The 25207-nt window shown below is 41.6% G+C and overlaps 1 protein-coding gene across 7 annotated transcripts in view; it reads right to left on the reverse strand.

Moving 5' to 3' along the window:
* The window catches only part of LOC117155449 (dystrophin, isoforms A/C/F/G/H), a 437811-nt gene that overhangs the window by 63722 nt on the left and 348882 nt on the right, over positions 1-25207 (reverse strand). For all 7 annotated transcript variants that reach the window (XM_033331460.2, XM_033331413.2, XM_033331467.2 and 4 more), the window contains 2 exons: positions 12617-12761; positions 6318-6441 (listed from right to left, as the gene is read on the reverse strand). In XM_033331460.2, coding sequence (XP_033187351.2) covers positions 6318-6441; positions 12617-12761 — 269 coding nt within the window. The remainder of the gene's footprint in view (positions 1-6317; positions 6442-12616; positions 12762-25207) is intronic.

A 25207-nucleotide genomic window follows, 5' to 3' on the forward strand; every position in this document is an offset into this window, starting at 1 on the left:
TATAAATAAACAAGACAACAAATGTGCAAATAAACAGACCGAAAATGTAAATAGACAGACCGCAATGTCATTGGATGTAAAGCACAGTGTTTCAATAATTTTCATATAGTAAACTTCGATGCCATTAGCAGACCCTATATATATATATATTTCTGACGAAATCGAGCAATTGTAAAGTTATCGAAACGCGCTATTAATAATTCTTCGGAGCAATAACAATTTCACATAATTCCGGAGTTTGTTCAGGTTCTCGGCAAATTGAGAGCGCACCAATGAAAGAATCGATAACTCTTGATCTTGTTTCAATTTTCGTTTTCCAAAACGAAATTCGATGTTTATCACAGTTCGAAAAGTCCGTGCTTTTTTTCCATTTCAGATGGTAACAGCGGACGCAACGAAACGTAGAAACGACATTACCGCGTTTGTATCGCATGTATGACGTCGCGATGCCTAGGTTGTTCTATCGCCGGGAATTAATTGTCCTATGAATCACGCATCGTATCATGCGGGACAGTTTTTATGTGCATGTTTAGCATTGATAACGCCTACCAACCGTACCTGTTCGTTGCATCCCTATCTGCCGCGTGTTATGATGATTTATGTTTATGGTGCCAGCTGCCCTTTGCCCCGTCACTCGGTTCCGTAGTTACTCGTTCGATTCCCGATTCATCGATCGAAATATGTGCCACACCGAGAAAAAGGTAAACCTTCGTGCTTTTCACGAGCTCGTTTTTCGTTCTCTTTTCATACTTGTTCCCATTTCGTGATGAACGACGGGCGAAAATTACGCCGTGATGCCGCGATGAAAATTATTACGTCGGGTAATAAATATGGTTTCTGTGTTTAATTTCTTGAACATGGAATTTGTGCACTCGTTGTTTCACACTGCATCGAAGTCTATTTAATGTAAATATCTTACGGAAGAATTTCCACAATAATTTCGTATTAATTGTAAATCGTATAATCACCGACTGCATAGTATTTATTCGTAATTTTTAACTCTTAATGGCTATCATAGACGAAGTTTCTCATCCTGTGAATTTTCCTTTAACGTTATTGTCCGCAATGCATAATACTATATCGCTATTGTAGGATCTCTGCTACAATTAGTTTATTTACAATAAATGGGTTAAACAGATGTTGGTTAAACAGGAAACGATGGTTATTTAACACGAACTAATCACAATAACGTATTATAATTAAGACAACTAGATAGTTAATTTGCAACTCCCGTCACCACGGATCCAACGCTCTCTCTCTCTCTTTCTCTCTCACGCGGACCACACTCTCTCGACAACGCAATTCGCACTCACTGACTTCTCCATTCACAATCTCAACTCACTGCCCAATTTCTCAATTAACACTGACTGTTAATTCGTCTTTCTCCCTTAGCATCCCTTTGTCTTTTGTCTTAGCCCCACCACGCACGTGTTCCTCAATCGCTCGTGGCTAAGATCACGCAGGTCTTTTCCGCGAAACTATTCCATTGAAGGACCTACGATACACTGTTGGGCCTGTTGACACTTCGGCTTTGTCACGATATTGTTTACAGTTCGCCCGAAATCTCTTAGACCTTTCGTTCACGATACTACGCAATGTTATGACTCGTATTGTTGTGCCTTGGAGTGCCAACGTTGTTTTGGTTTGCTACGTTCAAAGGTAAACGAACTCCGGACAAAACATTATCGCCGTTATTTGTAATCGTCAACCGGAGTTACATGTGAACTTTTTGTAATACCACCGATCGATACAAATAGACGAACGTGGTCTCTAGGACGAGTCATTATAGCGAGTCGTACAGTCGAATAACGAGCGTAGAGTCGAACAATAGCATCGAGAGAGCAACGATTACGACCAGCATATACTATTTCTGTACTTGTATTTAAAGTGATTTTAATATAATCGACTATTACAATTTTATCATACGTCTCTTTAATAAAGCAACACGTACGTGATAATTCGCCTCAGTTATCTAGAGTTATCTATTATAGAAAACAATTTTTTAAGTGTTAATTCTCGTTTAATTTGATCGATTCTTTTAATCTTCTAGTTCGCAGCCGACGTTACTATTTAGTTGGAGATGCTCCAAGCATAGTATTCAGAAACATTGTGCAGTGCATAGTAAAGACGACGACATCGATAGGTTGGTAGAAAATCGTATTCGAAGAATGCGATTGAAAAGTCGAAACAGGTAGCAACATGGTCTAAATCAGGACGATCGCGGATCGCTAAAGAGACATCACCACGAGAAAAACACCTGGAAACTATTTTCACCGAATCGAATTAGGCGGTCGTGTTCTTCATCGGTAAGCCATCCATTCAACAGTTGCCACATTCGATTTCCAGTCACGTACACCCTCGTTTTTCTCACTTTTCTCTCTTTTTTTTTTATTTTTTCTCTCTCCATTCTATAGACTCGTATTCCACCGACAGCTTTCATCCCTCGATGGTTTCTGTTCGGTCACTTCCCACTTGGCTGTTGTTTCAGAAACTGACCACTGAATTTATGTAATTCCTCTTTCTCCTTTGAACAAATTCTCTGCTTTGTTACCCGATAATTAATATCAAGTTATCTTTCTGCAGTCTACCAGAAAGCTTAATGCAAAAATTGCAAAGCAAAATGTTTATTCTGATATTTAACGTATAAAACTAATCGTACGTTCTTCTTCTCGATAAAGAGACGGAAACAAAAAAGAGAAACTTGAACGCTTCTGAAATTAGAATTACAGTGATTCAACGACAGCTATGTTTTAGCAATTTTACTTCTAGCGAAAACACATCTCTTTTCCTGCGAAAATATAAATCCAAACGTGGAGTTTTCACAAAATACGCTAGAAGAAGAGAAACGGAGCGCTGCAAACCGTTTCTAAAGATCCATCTATCAAACAGCGTTCCCAGCCACACACACAAAATCAGTTCAGTGCCTTCTATTCTCGCAACGAATGACCAGAAAATTTCCCATCCATCAATCGTGATAGGTAAGAGCTCCCAATCCGTTCAAGACGTTCGCGTTATGTTACACAAGCTTGCTGCCATGCTAGGAATACGTATGATCGTGTTCAATGTAAGTTAATCAGCGAGAAGAGTAGAAAAAGACAGATAGTTAGAAAGAAGAAGAAGCGACACGGTGAATGTCACGAAGCTGCGGATTCTGGATTCGATCGGAAACATCGGATCAGCGCCTCCTGTGCAAAGACAACCAGCGTTCGCTCGGTGCACGATTTCGGTCGCTCGGCAGACAGTCACGTTCGATGAAACGTGCACGGCATCGAGCAGTCTCGGGCGTTGTCGTAACGTCAATAAATTTCAACCGATATAACACGCCGCATCGCAGCACGCCGACACAGATCGTGCAACCAGCTCCTTGCTATCGAGTTGCCAGTTGGCCAGCTGCACGGATTTGGCCCGTGAAATCGAATCGAATCGAATCGAATCGAATCGAAGCTCGGTGTTTCGCCGACTCAGAATCGCTATTCGCAATTTGTAACCTGCTATCGGACCTGTACGCGCCACCGTCGATGACTTTGAGACGTCGATAAAGAGTCAGAGAAATATATATGCTCGTGTATGATCGAAACTATCGAATTTCGAGCTGTGTATTATAAAAAGCGTGAAAGTAAAATCGCGATGTTTGTGAAATTCTTTGTTTCGAATTTGGAAAGTGGAGGTAGGAAAGAGTATTGATATTACAAAGCGAGTAACGTTTCCCTGAGAAACTTTGGCAAGTTCTGGGTTTGAGTTTCCGATCTCCTGCGGGACGACTCTTCCAAACCTTACAAGTTTCACCAGTTACCGGGTACTTCGATACTTGTAACTCGATTGATACAGTCTCGCGGTTTCCCCGAGTGGTTTTCGTTAGCATTGACCGCGGAACTTTTCGTTTCGACGTTCGAACACCGAGAAACTGCATTATTCATCGTTTAACGGTATCGAACTGTTCCATCGGAGAATCGAGATGTTCGACTCGGATGGAATTTACATGTATTTTGTTTTTCTTTCTTTAAGAAGCTAATTTACAGGAGGAACAATTAAGGAAGATGCGAGAGACCGTGTTCTTGCGTTGTTCCAACGAGAATAAAAACGAGAAGCGTAGTCTTTTGTTTGGCGGACACAGTACCAGGACGGTGGCGTTTGTTTCGTTCGCTTAATAGACGAGCCTCATTTTCTGGCAAGAACTTTGCTGAATCCTTCTCGGTCAAATAACCATAAATTCCGTGTTTCACGTTTCTTAATAATCCCGGTTTCGAGAGGGTGGAATTATCTAAATGAAATATTCAAGAGGGACCACGGTTACACGTCCGCCGCGGTTATTGTACGTGAAAGCCGGTGACAAGAACGAATGAAGCTCGTTTCCAAGGGCCGCTCTTGTTCCGTTGGCTTAAGTAAAAGGTGGAAAAAACGAGGAAGCGAAAGAGAAAACTTCTCGTATTTTATCAGCCCACTTAACAATCCCCTTCATTCCGCCGCGACAAACTGCCGCGAGGAGCCGCCCTTTGAAGCTACAACTTTAATCAATTTTACCCTCTCTTACTCCATCCTGCTTTTAATCCTGAACGTTCTGCCTCCAAAACAGAGTACTCGATACTCGTCGATGAATTAGGTCCACGTTTGTTTCTAACTCTATCGACAGAGAATATCCTTTGATTTTTTTGCTCGACAAATTTGTTTCGCTGAAGATGATTAGAGAAATGCAAACTTTTTAGCATTTAGCCAACCTTTCGCTTATTTATAATAATTCTTTTGAATAATTTCAGGTTTTAATTTTCCAAACGTACGAAGCAAGCACAGGTCAACGCACCCTAGAACAGGCGATTCTTAATGTCCCAAAAGCCTCTCTTCTTTTTTCTTTCGTTATTCGGATTCGAGCTCACGACGAAAAGTCTGAATTCTTCTGGAGCAGATCGGTCTCCTTTTTCGTTCCTTTCCGTGGCTAATTGGTATGAAAAATAGCGGGAAGAAGAATGCCGGGAATTATTGGAATTGAAAGCTCTGCCGCGCCTCTTAATTACTAGGCCTGCAGCACGCTATTGGCGAATTCAGTCGCGCATTCCGGACCAGTTCCGAGGAAACTAACGAACGTACTTGGCCGACTTTCTCTACACTTTCGCCAAAACTTTCGTCCCGTACATTTCGTTTATTACATTCATTCCTTATCATCATTTTTCTGAACAGTCCTTTTTTTTTTTTTATCGTGAATTGCTTTGGTCGCGACGTATTCTCGTTTCGAAGATGGAAATTTCGTTAACGAGAAATATTGTTTAAGACACGCGTAAAAATTGTACGCAGCGATATTCCTATCGATAAAATTTAATTTTCTAAATAATATTGCAATTTTATTGCTACTGGTTTCTTTGACTCGAATATTTGGAATACACGAATTACACGGTGAATTAACTTTCTTTCTTTTCTTATAAATTTCTTTATTCAGGACAGTTCTTGGTTCAGAAAAGAGAAGGGGGAGGACCGTTTAATTTCAACGACTAATTTCGTTTACTGAACCTTTCATTTAAATCGGTAACTAGGGCTGTTAAACTCGGCTTCACAAAGCTTTACTCGGCTTTACGAAGTCTTTAAACAGCTTTAAGAGACTCGAACTTGGTTATTTCTCCGAGTGCTTATAAAGCGTTCAAACACATTTCTTCGCAGGTTCGATATTAATTAGGAGCAACACAATTACTTTCTATTAATTGGATCTTTAATATTTCGATATTACTCGTGAACTTCTCGATCCAAGTTCTAATTACGAACTGGACGATGTTGTAATTAAAAATAATCACGTTTTCAGATTAATTAGCTTTGATGTTGTTTAAAAGTACCTCATAAGAGGATCTGCAATCTATTTAAGAAGATTTGTAATTATATTGAGATACTCCCAAGTTCAAACGCTTCTCGATTACACAAAACTTTTGTAACACGTCGTATTTTGTAATTAATCGTTCTCAATCGTATCCTTCTACGCCAATTGCAAATGTTTTAATCGATGATTTTAGCACAAAAATGGTACAAGTGTACATTCTTCTAAAAAAATGTGCTAAATGCGAGATGGTGATAGATAAAATTTGATTTTAAGTCAATTTTGTGTTTTGAAGTCTATAATTTCTAAAACCTGTGATTCTTCTATCATAATAAAATTTCCTCCTCGTTGCTCACGTTGATACTTGACTCATCTTGCACAATGATTTTACCAACCGATAACATTAACGAATCGACATGTGACAAATTACAATACAAACGTCACTACGCAACTTATACGCTAATAGTTGTACAGCCAAGTTTTACCTGTACGGTTGAACTCAATGCAAATATCACAAACTCACCTTCAGAATCCGAAGTGTCAGACAGCGGTGGTTCGTTGGCGATGTACTGACGGCCACTCAGCAGGTTGTTCTCGACGATCGGTCGTTTGTCTTCGAGCTGCCTCCTGAAGCCGCGATGATCATCCTGCAACGCGCAAGAAAACGTCCACGTGAGAAGGAGGCATTCACGCCCGAGTTGTTCGTCGCTCGCTCGTACACTCGACGAGGTAAGTAGGCTAATTCGCGAAGCTTTAAACGGCAACGTCGAGAGCAACGGCAGAGCCATCGACGTCGTCTACATTTCGTCGCGTGCATTCGTAATTTCGTTTGACAAGACATCGTCGTGACGGCACGCGTCGCGCTGACGATTCCGCAACGCGAGCGGCTAACGAGGAGACGAAAGAAGAAAAAAGAAGGACGAAGAACAGGAAGAAAATGAGCTGCAACTTTCACGATATCGCGTAGCCTGACGGCTTCTCGTTAACGAGATTATCCTTTGCTTTCGCTTCCGCGAGCCTCGAGAAAATTTAGACACCGAAACACGGTTTTTTGCCGTGCGTTCTCCCGCTCGCTTCTATCTCGTTAGAAACGGCAACCAGCGATTTTTCCCCCACTTCTCGAGCACGGCCTCTTTTCTTTCGTACACTGTTTCCTCCCATCGTCGCCGGACTGGCAACACCGAGAGGGTGTGTCTTTCGAAGAGCACGTGAACGGCTCCTTTCAAACGACTCGGAATAATTTACCTACTTTCGTTGTTGCGACAACTGCAGATCCGCCTACATACACACATACGCACGCACACGCACACAGCGAGATCCTTCAGCTTTCGGAGGGATGATGACGAAACGGTGCGTTATTAGCGTCGATTTAAACCTTCGTGTTCTCGCTCAGTCTCTCGCGGAATTATTTCGGCTGATGCGAAATTGCGGTTACGCGCATCTCCCGACATTTCTTTCGCGAATGCTTCTCCTTCTCGTTTCTGTTTGTATTTACCTTTCACTCCGCGTTTAAACTCGTTTGACTCGCCGTTCCACTAGCAAAGGTATCGTAGGTGTGTAGATTAATCGTTGCCGGGAATGAAATTTCTATATTTTTTACAAATCTCAAACTCTGGGCAATTCGTTTTTTAATTAGAAAAATATTACCGCCATTTTATACGTCGGTTATTTTAATTTTCTCTATCGTCGCTGTGGAATAAAATTCTTTCTCCCGCGGCTTTAATTCCTCATTTTCGATAAACCCGATAAAATCATAAATATGGACACGCATATTGGCCGAAAGTATCACGTCCACGTGGAAAGTTATACAGCAACGAGTAATAACGAGCGATCAAGCGGTCCACTTCTTTCGTCTCTGTGCTATTCAAGGAGATTTCTTTTAGCTTTCAATTTCTTGTCTTCGTTTTCTTTCCCGAAATGAATTTTATACGTTATTGTTCAAACGTATTCTACTTGCACGAATCCACCAATCCTACAATATCATAGTGTTTCAACGATTCGAGTCTAAGAACGAATATGCAGAAGCTAAATAGTTGACGAAGGATCTCGCGGCGAAATAAGGTCGATTTGTTAGCAACGAAATCGAGAACAACTAAAGCGTCGTTCGTTTAATTGAGCCACTAGACGTTTTCTAATTGGCCACGCCGAGATAATCGCCTTATCGTATTGGTTATCGGAATGACGGGTTAATTACGCAGGGTGCATCGTAGCGACGTATTCAGCGAGAGAGTAGCAGCACGTTGCATTCAATGTTGAGGGATTTCCATCATTGAAACGAGCATCGTCTATTTCACGAGGTCGTTAAAAAGCGTAATGATCGTTTCGTTCGTCTGTGTGCGCGCATGAATACATGCCTCGTCCTCCCATCTAAATTTATAGATAACGATAGAAAATGGGCCAATTTTATAGCCACTTAAACTTATTTCCACCACTCTAACAATAGAACGTCTGCCAATGTGAACCATCGATTTCGATGAAACTTACGCACTACGTGGATTTTATGTTACAGACTTCTGGCAAGATTAACCGATCTCCGATTAAACAAAGAGATAATTTTGCAATATATATGCACATCCTAGCATTGTACAAAATTCTTACATTGTCCACGTTACTGGTTTTAAAATGGCAACCGAATATACACACTTTTTACGCGTTGCTATTATAAGAAAGATTTTAACGCAGTGGAAAGTAATGTCGCGTATTATGCAACGAGTATCTGATTTAATCAACGGCACGTTATGTGAAAGAATTCGTGTCATCGTCATTCGATGTTCGAAGAACGATGAAAGGAATAAAATCGTATACAACATTGCATGATACTAAAAAATGCTATTGGTATCATAGGAGAATAATATTAAAAAATTATCATCGAAAAGAACTGTTGCTAAAATACAAATTTTGGATCTTACTTTGGATCAATCCATTGCGACCTTTTAAATGTAATGCTCGCTATGACCTACTGGTAGAACGAGAGGAACACCAAGTATTTTTATATTCATCTCTCAAGGTAAAATATTTCCATTTGTTAAATGGTGCAAGACTTTTACGAAACGCTATATTAAAGAGACGGACGTTAAAAACGTCGTGGCGCATCTCGGAACACGCTTCCCGCGGCACGTGAAACTTTCCCAGACGCACGATTAATTCTCGATAATTCGAGAAATATCGGTAATTAAAGAAACTCGGATTTGCCAGGATGGCCTGGAGAAATGGCGGCTCTTTGGCGCGTTCGCGATCGATACGCTCGTTGAAATCAATTCCGAGCTGCGATAATCGTCGTTTCGTGGCCCGATAATCGTTCCCCGTCGCGGCTATTCCTTTTTGCCAGTCGTGTGTTCGATCGATTTCGCGTTAAGCAGCGCGATTCTGAGCCGGATCGTTACGTCCGAACAACGACGATCCGTTTACGACGAAACCGCGTTTTACGTATGCGCCATTCGAGGCGAGTCGTCGCCGATTTCACGCACGAATACGGTACGATAAAACAAGCCGCCGATATGTTGCGTGCCACACACAGCTATCGATTCCACGTTCCTCGATCGTCTAATGAATTCTATTCACGAACACGTATACCAGCGCGTGACATTTTCAGCCGATTTGATACTTCGACACACGTGTTATTCGACGTTTCAACTATTTTCAGATACGAACTGGATATTTGGTAGCAATGGAATATCGAAGAATCTTATTTGGATGGATTTTAGGGAATTAATCGCTGAGTGTAAGTGCTGATTAATTCATGCCGCATAATGTATAGTGTATTATACGTCGTACTCAATGAATAGTATAGTGTATGATGAATTCTGGATAGTACACAATGCATAGTGCACGGTACATTATTCAGGATTCACGACGCGAAGTGCATAGTGCAAGATATATTGTACAGGGAACCAGATACTAGGTTCTGAGTGTAGATTTTAGAGCGAATGGGTTCAAAGTACAGGATGATGGCCACCGATGTGTGACTGTGCACAGTATACCCTTAACTATTTCAAATTTCACTTAGTTGTGAATAAATATATATTCTCAAAAACGTATGTAATCATAGTATCATAGAGAGGACTGAGAATCGTGCTTTTACACGTCAGTATATCGCTATTTCTACTAAAACAGCGTGCTCTGCGTTCTATAAACCATATTGCAATGAAAACGAGGTATCTGTGAGGCCACAGTCTTACATAAAGCCGTGGCGCCAGGTGACGCCTCATAATTTCCATAAATTATTGCGTCGCGTCGTTCGTTTATGCGCAATTATTTGTGTGCGAATTAGAACGACATCCGCGAAGCCATATCACGGAAATTCCGGCATTACGTTGCCCACTGTATTGTTAAACTACTATCCGGTAACGGAGAGTTCTCGTTCTATTTACTCCTGGCACGGTCATTAGTCGGCTGCATTTGCGTCTCCCTTGGGTCTTCTCGCGGTAGCGTTAGTTTGCGACTTAAAATTACGCGTTGCTGCCCGTGAAATACTCGAGTCTCGCGAAACTCGACGATTTTCGACAGTTCGACGCATCTTGCAAGCATTAAGCCGATTTCTGAAGATCGAAAAAAAAAAAAAAAAATGGTACGCTGGAAATCGAAATCGACTGAAACTGAAATCGATGAACGAAACGAGTACTTCGATTCTACTCGCAAACAGCCTGACAAACAATTACACCCGAGCGCGGCACACAATGAAATTTCCTCGTTTCACAGCGCAACAACTGCTGGAGTGGCATTTTGGTATTTCGAACGTCGCACGGTGTGTACAGATAGTGCACGCGTGGCAGCTGTATATCGCTGCGTCGATAATGACGTCGATCGGCGTTGAAGACATTTAAAAAAGAGCATTTGGACCAACGAGTCTACGAACGACGCTTTAAACGACGATATTTAAAATATCTCAACGATATGATAACAAAGCGACTTTAAATTTAGGATTATTTGATCTTTGAAATACGAAATACGAGATTTGCGAAAACTTGCAAATTTGAAGCTTAAAATACGATATTCCTAACTTTAAGTCTTTAACTCTCGCTATACGAAGATACATAGTCCTGTGTACCGATCTTTTTTGAATTTCATGCATAGCAAATGCGACATCGGTGTATCGCGTATCCCTGAAACTCGCTTATTGTTTGTACCACCAGTATGCTGCGATCTTTTTCCTCTAACCCTCCGTTTGTCGTCCCTATGTACAGACCGAACTAACCGATATTCGCGTGGAATACATTACGCTTTGAAATCGTTCGGATGACGGTTGAGAACGTTGGTGTTCACATGCATAGAATTCTTTGTTACGTGGCTACTGTTTTAACGATACCTTATGCTGGTACGCTTGTGAAAGGTCTCTCTATTGATGTTACGTATCCCTCGAAAAAAAAAAAAGAAAAACACGAAGAGTAAAAAGATGATAAAAAATCCGATGATTTAAATTACATCACGTTTGATCGTCGAGGTAGCAAGTTACGAGGGAAAACCTATGGAGATAATCATTTGCAGGCTAATATCGCCGGATCCAGCTGCTTGCAAGCCTCGTGCAACAACCGTATCTTCCCCGCATCAATCTCAAAATACACGCTCATCAATCAGTAGCATCGTGGGATCCTTCATCTCGATTCCAACGGTTGAAATTGCCCCCGGAAACCAGCCTGTTAAACGATCCATCGCGACTTACTTTATCGCCTACGGTAATTAGCAGTCACCCGTTCGCGGCTTTCAATCGATACTGTCTCGGGGATCGAGCTTATTTATTCGCCCCCGTAATCGACCTCGACGACCGACCTCGTTAAACCCGGATATTCAACGGATTGAAAACGCCCGCCACGCGTTCCACGAGTCTCGAAACTCTTGTTCCCGATTAATATCCGGCCGATTAGGGCTTCGGCTCGCGATAAGTAGGGGCGCAGGTGTCGTCCGTCGATGACTGTTCGTGAGCGGGATCGCGGTACATGCACCTTATCATCCCTGTACACTCGCAGCTCGGTAACATGCACGTTCTAATCTGGATTAGTCCGAGCTAGTCCGTCTTTGTGCGCGGAAACTGGGCCGCCGGGGGTGGTTCGTGCTCTCGCCATCTCCTCCTCCTCCTCCTCCACGTCCGAACCCCTTACGGTCGACGACGCGTGCCCCCTTGCTTGTCGGTGTCCACGCACACAGCGTCACCCTAATTGCGTCATTTTCGTGTAATCCAGTCCATTCCAGTAGGTTACGGGGCACGTTTCAAGGTACACGAGCCTATTTGCCTCGACAAGATCGCTTCCGGCTCAAGATGGGCTTCCGGCTCAAGGTGGATTTCAAGGTATACTTGGATACTATATATTAATACTTTGAAACCCGCCGGGAATATCTCGATCTTGATACAGCTTACAGGTACTGATCGAGTTATGTTTTAATCGGAATTTGTTTTTTATCAGAAACGAAACAAGGTGGAAGATTCTTAAGGGATACGTCATATCTAAGGGGTTCGGCAATCCGAACTTTAAATTTATTGCTTTTGTAATCAGTAGGACTTGATTTGAGTAGCGAGTTTCAGATTTTCGTTATTGCAGGTCATTAAAATGATAATGCGGATACTTGTCATTATTGTCCAGATAAATCGTGATTAGAATTTATAGAAATTGTAGAAACTGTTGATAACAATCATCTGTGTGTATATTTTGGTATACGATACGCAACGTTAACCAAGAAAAATGATATAAATGTAAGATTCTTAAGATTGGAACTGACGCTACGAAACTCGTACGATATGGTCCATAATAATCCCAAGTTTCTCGATGATAATTTAGGCACAAGGGACAGTTCCGTAATATGAAAGAGTAACAATTGTAAAATACTTACTTCTTGCTTCTGCAACGCGGCCACGTCTCCACAGACAGGTCCCAAACCAGTAAGTTCGGTGTCTTTTCTGATCACCCATTCGATGAGTTCACGCAAAGACAATAGAAGAGCGTTCCAGTGTTCCGTATTGCTTTCTAATCGATTTCTGCAACAACAACGAGGAGAGAAACGTTACAATTGCGATGCATAAAAATGACTGGATATTAAAACCGAAACTTCCAATGTGAAAAACACAGTGAATCCCGCAGGGAGGTGTCCATCAGGGCTGAAGTCGCGTAGGCTGTGCGTAACTAATGCACCAGCTGCGAGAACGACGCGGAGGAAGCACATGTCTGGCCGTAAATACTGATAAGGTGTGAGTAGAGACGCGTCACAGGGTAAAGAAGTATTTATTCTCCGGAGAAAGTGAAAGAAAGCGAGAAAATGAAAGAGGTCGGTGATGAATGGGAAGGAGAGGGACGTCTGCGTGGGTGGAGCGCAAGAAAAGCGGTGCTTGATGGGAGGGGAAGATATTCAAGGTGAACTATGAAACCGAAAACAGGCAGAACAATGAACGAAACGAAGAAACGAAGAAAATTGTGAAAACGTCGCCCGAGAAAGGAAACCTAAGAACAATAGGAAGAACGCAATTAAACGTAACGCACAAAGCGGGATAAAATAAACGAACGCTCAAAAGAGAGGTTAAGATACCTGTCCGCTTTATCCGAGACGTAAGGGAAACAATGAAAAATAAGAAATACTCGAGGCAAATTTAGCGAGAACAAAGCGATCGCGGAAACTTATCAAATCGAAAAAGTTGCAGTGCAGTAAGACAGGAAGAGAAATGAACGTTAACGTAAGTATATGCCAGTAAGAAAACGAAGAAGAAGAAGAAGAAGAAGAAGCGTAGGAAGAAGTAAGAAAGAAGTGAGAAATAACGCGAGGCGGTTATTGTAGTTGACGGAACGTAAGGGATGGACAAAATAGGCAACTGGAATGAATAAGAAGAAGAATGGAAGAAATAGAAGGGATTGAAAGGGAGGAAAGATCGAAGGATGAGAGGTAGCTGGCAAGGGCAGGGCAGGAAAGATGGCGCTCGGGATTTAGATTTATATTCCACCATTGTTGTACCGTCGTCGACTGGAGCAGTCTCTCACACCCTTAACAACCAACTCCTGTCTTCCCATCCCAGTCGCGCACAACCCTCCTTTTCATCCACGAAAGCCGCGGACCCGTCGTCTGGTATCGCGAAGGAACAGACCCGCGGCCGGATATATTGCAGTTATTGTAACGTCGATGAAAGTCCTGCGGAATTCCGCGACGTAGCTGTATACTTCCGCCGATCCGACCATACCGTCTCTATATGTATATATATATCTTTAGAAATATGTACCACGTCGAAAGGTATTGTGCCTTCTTCTCTCGCGAGATAAGGAAACCGGGATATATCGTCCGGACTATGGTGAATACCTGTAAGAAGGATAGTTGGTCTGTGTGTTTCCCCTTTTCCCAGCTCGGGCAAGACCGATGCCGAACAGAAATTTGACCGATGCGAATTTATCTTGACGTTGAACAGGACTCCCGTTGAAAACAAGCCATTATTCCGAGATCGATGGTTTTAGTTTCTCGACAGCGGTTTCATTCCTTTCAGAAGCCTCGAGATGGAGTTTCGTCTTTATCGATATCACGCTGATGGGATTTGTGTCGTAGACAAAGAGGTTTCTTGTTTGATCGGTTAAGCTAAGTCGGCTTGAAATCACCGGTAATCATTGGACGAACAACTGAGTCGGTTAGACAGAACTGAAGATGGGCGGTAAGAAATTTCAGCATCCTTTATAATCCTACAGATTATTACCTATCCAAACTTTACCAAGATAATTGAAGAGACTCGAAAGATTTCATCGATCACTCGGATATTAAACTATCCCATTTCCTGATCCTATCTAAACAAACTAACCGCGCCATCGTTCGCTTGATCGAACGATCGTCTGAAACAGCACGGATTTGCAAAAACCGACGTGCTGATTTTCCTCGGATGATCCTCCCACCGGAAACAAATAGCCGTGCGCTGGATCGATACCGAACGATGTCGGCTGTTTAACCGACGCTGTCGCTCAACGATTAATTGCTTCAAGTTCGGTGCTGCTTGATTACCACAGAATGCAAGTAAGAACGGTATGGAAAGAGGAAGGAAGAGGGGGGGGGGAGAGAGAGAGAGAGCACAGACTTTTTCGGGTTAATGGAACATCAACGTAATCCGTGTTTGCATTAGGACATTGCAGTCACGAAAAATAGTTCTTGGAGAACGTCCATTTGCGCGGTCGTCTTGCGACTGACACGAACAGAAGGGACCTTTAACGTAGACGGTATACTTCACGTTCGTGCGATCGCATTTCAATTGGATAGGTCCACGAATACCAGAGCAGAGGCCGTGTTCCATAGATATACGTTGAATACACTCCTTTTACTCGATCTCCGCGACGTACCGACCTAATGTAACATAAATCACTAAGAAATTCTGCCAGCGAACAGCAACCCGACAAGAAAACGTTTTCTATTCTGCTCCAAGCGAACAGAATTCTTTCAAGGGACCATCGTATTCGCGCGATAATTTACTTTCAGTTCGATTCCAGGCGAAATATCGACGATATCGTCACGACCAACGTTTTTCTCATATCGGGAACCATCTCTATCATTTTCGTTGATCGCAAGGAATCAATCAATTTTTTGATATTTCCGTGATATTTGCCTTGGGAAACTCGAAACTTGAAACAGTGGGTCTAATTTAATTTTTCAACACGTTCAATATCCCGGAGACCGAAATTAAAAAATCCGCTACATTCGTAATTTCGCCTTTAATATTAGAGTGACGATGCGTTAAAATCACCACGAAGCGCTTAAATAGTTTCGTCCGTTTATTAAAATATACGCGTTTATTAGAACGCGTTGAAACAAGCGCAGCATTTTATTTATTATCGTGCGCAAGACGCAATTTCATCAGGCAGTGAACGTGTTAATCAAATTTCCTCGTTGTCCATGCTACGAATCGCTACGATTTAAATTTCCTGGAATGAAAAACAATTTCCTGACAAATTTCCAGATTGCGTTAGATGAAAACGTGAAAAGTATCGACGTAGTCTAGAAATGTAGAAAAGAGAGTGGCGAGTGGGACACGGCGAGGATAAAGAGTCGGATTGGATTGGGGAACTTCGAGCGATAACGCGGTACAGAGCACGGAACTTTTGATTACAGCTCGATTTTGCGCGCGAGCGGACATTCGGAATAATTAAAACGACGAAACGGATGGCAACAAAATGCCCATGAAGGGGCACGGGCACAGCCATCAAACCGATTTCAGATAAGCCGGCTTCCACCATCAAGGCCGCTGAATTTTCATTTTTTTCTCTCCCTTCTCTCTGTATTTTCTCTCTCTCTCTTTCTCTCTCTTTGCCTTTTTTCGAAAACTTGCCGTGGGAAGCGTCACAGCTAATCCGTCGCATTAACGAATCCCATTAAAAAAAAATTTTGTCGCACTCGTTTTTCCTAAATCTCTGCGTCATGTTTTTGCGAGAGAGGATAATGTTCATCCTCGTTACGATTTAACGGAGAGCTAACTCGCGGATTGATGAAAGAAAAACAGGAGTTGAAAGGTGAAATCGATGCACCGTCGAAGATACTTTGAGATTCTTTGATGGATAGTTATTAATAACTGTCTTGGGAGCTATACTTTCGCTTTGAATATATGAAAGGACGTTAAGAAGCAATAGCGTACGAACCTTCTAGGAATAAAAATGGTTCAAGCTTCAATCGAGCACCGCCTTTGAGCATAATTTCTCCATAAATGCAACTATACTGTACGATCGTGCATGTTCCCCGTAAAAGCGTATTATATTCAGTTTTCCAACGTAATTGATTTCTCGTATTATTTCTTGTATATGTATAAAATCAGATTACAAGAAACTCAACGTGGCTTTTGAGATCTGAGAAGAAGCATATCTTCATTAAGATTCGTAACTGGGATCGAGTGGAAGAATTTAAGAATTCATAGAAGTACTCGAATGCAATCGAGTTCGAAGAAGCTTGGAATACCCCGCGAAACGAGCAAACTCGTTTACGATGTTTTCCAAACACCTGCGGAAATTAACGAGATTTCGGTATAATTTACGGCTACAATGGGGATTATGAGTTAACGGAGATTTCAGAATCGCACAAAGAGACTCTTTCGCTGTATCGCTTCCAGTTTGAATCGAACTTTTAAGGCGAGTTCAGCGTTCAGATAACGGTAGTAATAAATTAAAAAAGGAAAGAATTAAGTCTCGCACAAAGCGTGCAACAACTCTTAACTTAGATAAGACAGACGGACAATAGCGAGTATTACGGTTGAATACACGATAAGATGATTGAATATAAAGATTCAACACAAGTATCTTCCATCTATTTCTTTTGATGCAAGATTTATACTATAGTCACCGGGAGTTCATTTCCAAGAGATAAATTTCAATTTACAATTTCCTTCCTTCTATTTGCTCTCAACTTTCTTTCAATTTTTATCCAGAATTCTTGCCCGTACGTTTCACCCTGCTATCGAAATCATCTCGTGCTTTACACTTAGGGAAAGAGAGGGTTTGCCAGCGCGATCTCACGAACCCATTGACAGATCGCGGCGTGCAGACGTCCCAGTAATCGACTCTTCTCGCAGAGAGGTGGAAGAGACGTTGAAAGAGGGGTTGAGGTCCGCTCGACAAAGCCTTTTGATCTATCACCTCGTCGCTGCTGGTTCTTCCTTGGCGTTTTCCATCGAGACTCCTCGTGGTCTCGTACCCGTTCTACCGGTTAACGCAATAAAGTCGGCAAATGGAATTGCCGCGAACGGGCGGAGCGTTATAATTCAACTCCGGGGAACAATTTACCGGCACAATTCCAATCTGAGCAAGGTCGACCCACTGCCACCATCGCCAGCGCGCAAAACCGATCCAAACTTTCGCGATAAACAACAACAATGCGACTGTACGCGTACCAGTTCCGCGATCCTTCCGCCAACCATCGCTTCCGGTAACTCTACAGACCACCACATGCGAACTTCCTTTAAACGCGCTGATCGCTCTCTTACGTACGCCGGATCTTTGCGTCGACCACAAGATTTCGTTCTCTCGAAGCTTGCTTCTTTGAGAATGTCTTCTGTCTGGGAAATGTTCTCCCTTTGAATTAACCTCTTGTCCCATGATATCGGATTTCGCTTCTGATTCAGCGAGAACACGCTGTATTTGCAAGAAAATTTAGTTGCAAGTATAGCGTTCGATTGAATTGTTTAGTCAGGATCGATAATGTTAAGAATATGAATAATAAATACGTCGAGACGATATTTCTTTTTATACGGTAAATGCATTTACAATAAGTTTCTGATAAATCGTGATAGACAAAAGTTTTATACAGACTGTATTTAACGTATCGTAAGTTTAGAACGAACGCGAAGAATCGGTTATTACGCGCTTCGTCACCTACCCCTAAGAATATTTCCCTCTTCAAAGTATTCTTTTTTTATAGCCATTGAATTTCACTGAAATTTGTCCACTCGTAAATCACAATTCATTGCCCGGAATAATAAAGAATATAAATCGCGACTCGTAACTACGATTTCATATCGCGAATAATTTTCGTCGTAGGAAAAATAGCGGACGGTTTTTTGATCGGCCGTCATCGTTCCATTAATTCGTCAAATATAACGTACAACGTGAAGCCATGGTCGACAGCGACTTTTTATCCCGAGCTTTAAAATTTATATTTACACGGGCCACCCCGTGGCGTTCTATTTAATCGCTAACCGCGATACCTACAATTTTTCCAATTTCACAGTTCGCGTATCGGATAAGCTAACTTTATTTCTTGCCAAGTTTCCCCGCGCAGCAGGTAGTTTCTTATGATCGTCGATCCGCCGATACCGAAAAGAGAGGCTGAAACGCGATCGAGGGGTCGGTTTAACAGACACCACCGAGCGAACTTTAAATAAAATTAACCCTCGTGCCGCCTATCAGCTGCTAGCACGGTCTACGACCATCCTAATGGCGGCACAATCATGCCGTTTTATGGTGTGCGGCGTTATACGCCCGATAAAGTTGCCCCTGTGCCGAAATCCGGTCGCTTTACGCGGCTTTTCGATTTAATAACTGGCCTTCTCTGCAAATTGTCGTAAATACCCAAAGCAAATAAGGTGGATTAGATTCCGCTGATAAATGGGATTTCGAAATCGTTTAACTCCGAGAGGCTGTCGTGAAAATACACCGCAACTGGAATTTTTCATTTAAATTAATCCATTTCTTAAATTAAACTACAATTGGTAACGTTGGATAGTAAGCGATCGCAATGGTTTGGATCGGATTTCAGTTGGAGCACTTAATTTTAGAATATTTCTCTTCAAGGTATCGCAATGAATAGAATGACTTTGATGATACAAATTTCACGAAAAATACGTTTATTTTTACCGGAGAGATTGTCTAAGGTTTGAACACGAATGGAACTTGCCTGAGAAGGATCAATTTGTATTAAAATATAGAATACGGAATGAAATTAAGTAATCGCATCTCCAAATTATTGTGTACGAGTTACTTCAACATACATAGCCCGGAGATACGATTTAACCCCTTAACCTACGACTACGGGCATAGCCCGTAGTACGATGATCGAGCCAAATATAATATATAATATAGTATATAATAGCTTGTTTACATTTTCGGCCCAAAATTTTCGAACGTAAATCGTAGGTTAAGGGGTTAAAGATCGAAAGATTAATAAAATTACGATACAAGCAGAATTAAATGTTTAGGGTTGCAAGAAACAAATGGTTACGAATAATAGCATCGCGATGGTATTGTTGACAGACGTTTACGTTAAATCGCTATATCGTCAAAATACGAGACTGTGTGTTAAAATTATGTTTGGACACGCGTGTTAGAAAAATGAATAGAAGGATGACTCGATCGAAGATTTTCTGAAAATGGTGGAATTATGTTGTTATACGGTAAGTGGATGAAATTACTGCATTATATTTGATGCATTGTATCGTTAGATAAAAGCTAAGTGGTTTTGAACGAGTGAAATCTCGGCAATAGGGTTACGAGCTTTTCCGTCGATTGAAATGTTGCAACAATTTTTGTACCGCGATTAATTGGCGAAGGTAAAACTGTATAGAATAGCGTTCGTAAAAAAGATTAGAAGAGTCAAATATTGAAATATCTTGAAAATTTCACCAAGGATATTTATCTGTTTGTGTAAGATTAAGTTATCTTAACTACGAAAAACAATACTATTGTTATCATAAATCAGACAGAGTATATTGGTTTCATTTGTGCTCGATATACCCTGCAGCGAACCAATAGAATTAGTACAGTGTATGTCTGTTCCAGACTTTGTTTTAGGTTCAACGTGACTCGATAAGCTTTCAATTCATTTCATTCACAAACTATGGGCTTCCCACGATCTAACTTTCCTCAAACACTGTCAGTGAAATATGAATATATATATATATAGATGTACGAATCTTCCTCGAAATCACGCATCTCTGTTAATATTAGAAATAAATAGGAGCCCTTTATCTACAAAAAAAGAAGAATCATAGATTGGTAATTTCCATGATCGAGTATCACATAGTAATAATCAAAATGGAAGATTGGACGAATGAATTCCACGATTTAAAAAATCCCCGACTTTCGATTCTTTGTATCAAGAAAATCAAACGACGAGTATTATTCTCCGTATGTACCATCAAAGACCAAATAGCTTGCAGCATCGACAAACCAAATCGAAAGTCAACACAGGCTCTCACGATTAATCGTCCGAGTCCGACTCTCATTAGCCTGTACACCTGGGCCGATATTTCGCCTTCAAGTGCGTTCTCTGACCGGATAGCCAGCATTAGTGGCGTAGTATCGATTATATCATAGCCACAGGGATCGATCAACTGTGAGCGATGCTGATAGAAGGCTGATAGAATTCGTTCGGACGAGCTTGCGCGCTTTTCTAACGAGGACGCAAATATCTCTGTTTACCAACATCCTTTCTCTGTCTACGTTTAACGCGACACCGCTAATTCGCCTTTTCCCAATCGTCATCGGTCATGTTGATTTGTATCCGACTGTACCGGATCGATAATCGACCGATCACGCCGTGGGATACCGCTTCATGTCGACGCGCGCCTGCCGTATTTATAATCCGAATAATTTATTGAAAGTCGTTTAATCGAACGATTAATGCGCTCAGGCCGCGCTCTGATGGCCGATTCAGCCGTATTTTTCCAGACTTTTTTTTATCCCCGTTTTATAGACCCAATGGATAATTCGATAATCGAAGCGATTAATTTCTGTGGAATGGTTAATCAGTCGCGCAGAATCCTATTATTGTCTTCATAATGAAGATTCACCGTCTGGAATGGCTTAATCTGGCTTGTTTGCTTCACGATAATCTGAGAATCGCGGTCGATCGTTAATACATATATCGAATTTGTTACGTATTATGCCAAAACTGTCGTACACTGATATTAGAAGAAAGGTGTAAAATCTCGTTCAATGTTTCGACAATGTTACTGCTTCTTTATTCCAAGTTCAAATTCAACATACCAATTAAACTTTTCATTGATTTGTAAGTAGCTTATAATAATCGTCTCGGGTTAACGTATCTGAGTAAACACGTAACTACAAGAAACAGAAAAGATGTGAAAAGTTTTCGCCACTTATACAACAATAGACGTATCTATGGCAAAAATTGTGTACGAGATTCGATCACGGTGGCAATTTTATGTTCGACTCGAAGCATCGTAAGAAAAGAAAAAAGGCGTGGCAGAAAGAAACGCAATCCCTTTGCTGGCAGGCATCCGTCTTCTTTGTTTTCTCTACACCACGCGTTTTAAATATTGAATTAAAAATCTTAAGATTGCGACGACTCAGTGACCAAACATCGCAGTGACTCCGATAACGCGAATGGATCCTTTGTTCCGAGAGAAACTCATTTCAGATCTCCCTTTGAACCATCGAGATCTCACCTCCAGGCAGACCCATTCTTTCATTTTTTATCAACGCGACTACCTCGTTGCATTTCCTTTAAAGCCGCGCCCGCGCATTTTCAAGAGTCGAAGACACGCAGCCAGACATCGTTTCTTCGTACGTACCGATATCAGATTCTTTTCATGGACTAACCGAGCGAAACATATCTCGAGATAATCGCCTTCAACGCGACTACGCGTGAAAATGTCACTTCGGAGGGACGTCGACCGTCTTTCGTCCACGAAACACGTACAAACCTAAAGGGATCCGGTGTGTTCGTACGATCTTCTGTTACGTCTTCAGTCTAATATAGAAATCGATACATCTAGAGGATGTCGTTTCTCGAACCGCCATTTCCCTCAGGAGAATCATCTATAAATGGACCCTTTTGTTTCCGCGAAAACCTGTTCCCTTCCGTTTCTGAGACTTCACTTTGCACGTCGGAAATTTCAGCTTGAGAAACAGGCCTATTGGTTTCTCGTGATGTTTGAAGATAGAACCAGAAGTGTGTCGCTTCGTTGACAATACATTTTTTGGATCTTTTTTTTTTTTTTTTAGTCAGACTGGTAGTCAGGGGATGCACATTCTAGCAAACTTTTGCTCTGACGAAAGAAACATTTGTATAAATATACATGTTAGAACATCTTAGACCATTGGAGACGTGAATTATCCGATAATGGTAATTCGACTTTATTTAGTGAAAACTTACCGGGACATTTAGACAAACTTTACGTTTCGCGAAAAATCTTTCGATCCTCTTTTAATTTTATCAACCGTTGGGTCTGCTCGTTCGTCTATCATCAAAGGATTATGATCGTTTCGTAGTTACAGGAATCCCAATCATAGAATGTCACCAGTAAACAAATATGGTCGTTCGATTATCGCGAAAATTCGTGTTTAAAGGAATCCGTGTCGATGGAATTATTCGTTCGAAAACAGCTTTTTTATTTAATGTTGCAACGATTGAAGCGGTTTTCTTTGGCAGAAAATTTAACAGAGCTTCAAAGAAGCATTCCGCATTGTTTCGAAACATCACGTTATCTTAACGCGTATAATTCAATATAATAATCCACGTAACAAATATAATTTCGACTAATGCCAGTCTAACACGGTATACCGATAATTTGAAATCGACATCGGCCGAGAAGAGACTCGCCCCAATTCATTGGCGGTCAGATTTGATTACAGATCAAATTAATCTATGCAGATTAAACGCTTACCACTGGGTTCGAACTGCGAAACGCTTTTCCCCTGAATGACTCGAGCCGGCAGTTCGATTAAACGCTTACTCTACCCCTACTATGGCGATAAGTTACGGTACTGTTTGAAATAACGAGTCGTTTAAATCGAAATTAATGTAGAAGATTTATTAAGGAGACGCCGGTTTCGAACCGCGAGTAATAAATCGACGCTCGGAGGAAACCCAGGTTTCGCCAGCCGTGTACACGCGTTAGGATCTAAACTGGCTAAGTAAACCGTGGCTTCTATCTAATTCTAAGAGTATGCCTCGGAGTGTAATCCCCGGAAATCCTTGTACACACCGCCGGATACCGACTGTTCTTCCGGATAAAAACACAATCCCAATGAATTCTGTTCCTATTTGGACGATCAAGATTCACAATGGAAATTTATATCAGATCGAAAACATCCAGTTGTCAATAGATTCGTCGTTTCAAGAAATAATTAAGTTTGCCATAGGAGCTAAGTTTCAATACGCGTAACAGTTAGAACAACAATTAGAATTTTAGTCGGTTCAAAGAGTCGAGGAGTTTACCGAATTTATAGCACGCGTGAAAAAGTAGAAAAGATTCGATCGATCTTAAGTTAATTTTTATTTTTACTCGAATTACTGGAAAGTAAAGCTGTCTTACGGCGGCAAGCCCTTCGATCGTAATAATATACCATAGTTTATAAATATACAAGTTGTTTTACTGTTCCCTTGCAATAATATTATCGTTAGAGCGACCCATAGTAATTCAATAACTCATACTCGTCGAGATCAAACGAAAACACTTCCACATCCGATCATCCACGTTTACGACTATCTGCTGCTATAAATTCCTATCGATTCCTGGCGGAGAGAAGCGGAGAGCTTTAGGGTAGCGTCCCTCGTCGAACGACGCTGGCAAGGACACGGAGAACGGCTAAGTAAGCCGGTCGGGTCGCATCTGGTTTGAACGGAACGTAATGCCCGGGAATATAGACGTCGTGGATACGCGGATACGGTTAGGCAAGGAGGAAGGTGCATTTAGCGGGCAGAAACGAGGCAGCCCGCGCGGGAAAACCGACAGCTCTTCCGGAGATTAACGCTAAGCCACACCTTATCATACTTTAAGCCGGCGCCCGCTATCGTGCATCCGATACACCCCTGGAAACACGTACTACCCCAGTACCAGTAATGAGTTACGACTGCTTTCAGACCGGAAGGAAGGAAGCTTCGACCTGAGCGACAGCTTGATTTCATTCTGTTGGTGTATTGCTGTTAAAGCATGAAATATAATGCTGTGTCTAACTCATCGCGTATCGGACAAATGGTGTGAATATTGCGTAGAATTTAGTGTTTGTTTTATAGTTTCGTTTTCGATCGGCGAGGTAGTCATTTTTGGGGCCATATGATTTTTTTCTTTTTTCAAATTTTGCTTGATGCGAATAACGCGACGATGGATCCGATGGAATTATTGAATCCTTTCGTTAATCGATATAGGGGGACAGAGTAATTTCTTAATGTTCCTTAGCGTTAGTTAATTGTCAGTTAATCTCTTTAGATCGAAGCGGAATTTGCAGTTCTTGGTTACTTTAGGATTACAAAGAACGAAGATAATTAAATACTGTTGACTGGAGTAATCGTAGGATATTCGATCACAATTTGTCATTTCATAATCGTAATAAGTAGAAAAGGATTACCTGTCTAGTAATTCTTCGACTACATTCTCGCTTAATACTTTCAAACTATTGTAATCACTCGACCCAAACTCTATCATCCAGTAACATTAATCATCTACCGAACTATACCATAATTTCCTCCCAATGGTATAAATCTGTCATACTTCCAATGAAATATTCTCCCAACATTTTGCACCTGGTCTACACCGTCGAACACGATCGCAACAAATTCCCTGTTGGTCATTCGTTCTCGATATCCAGCCACGTTTTCTATGTCTTCGCGACGACGTCACGTAAAAATAACTTCGATTTGACCGGATTCGCTCGACACACAGAGAAAGAGAGAAATAGAAAGGGAGAATAGGTGCCGTGTTCTGGTAGCGGAAAAGCGCTGTACGTGACAGATTTCGGTGTGTTCGCGAAACGACGGGAAAAGAACGACGATGTACAGGGGGCGACTGATAAGGGCCTGGCTTGGTGATTCATCACGATCCGCGATTATCTACCTGTCACTTCCGGTTCAACTGGCGCGCGCGACGAATCAACTATCGCGGCTCTTCGCTATCACAGGACCCACTATTTTCGCCGGCATCACCGTACGCCTTTCGAAATTGTCGAGGATTCAATGGCGTCCCTTTGACCGAGCTTTTAGACTGGTTCGTTTGCCAGGTGATTTAATAATTCAACCTGACAGTCT

This window comes from Bombus vancouverensis, chromosome 7 (assembly GCF_051014615.1).
Source record: "Bombus vancouverensis nearcticus chromosome 7, iyBomVanc1_principal, whole genome shotgun sequence".
Lineage (NCBI taxonomy): Eukaryota > Metazoa > Arthropoda > Insecta > Hymenoptera > Apidae > Bombus > Bombus vancouverensis.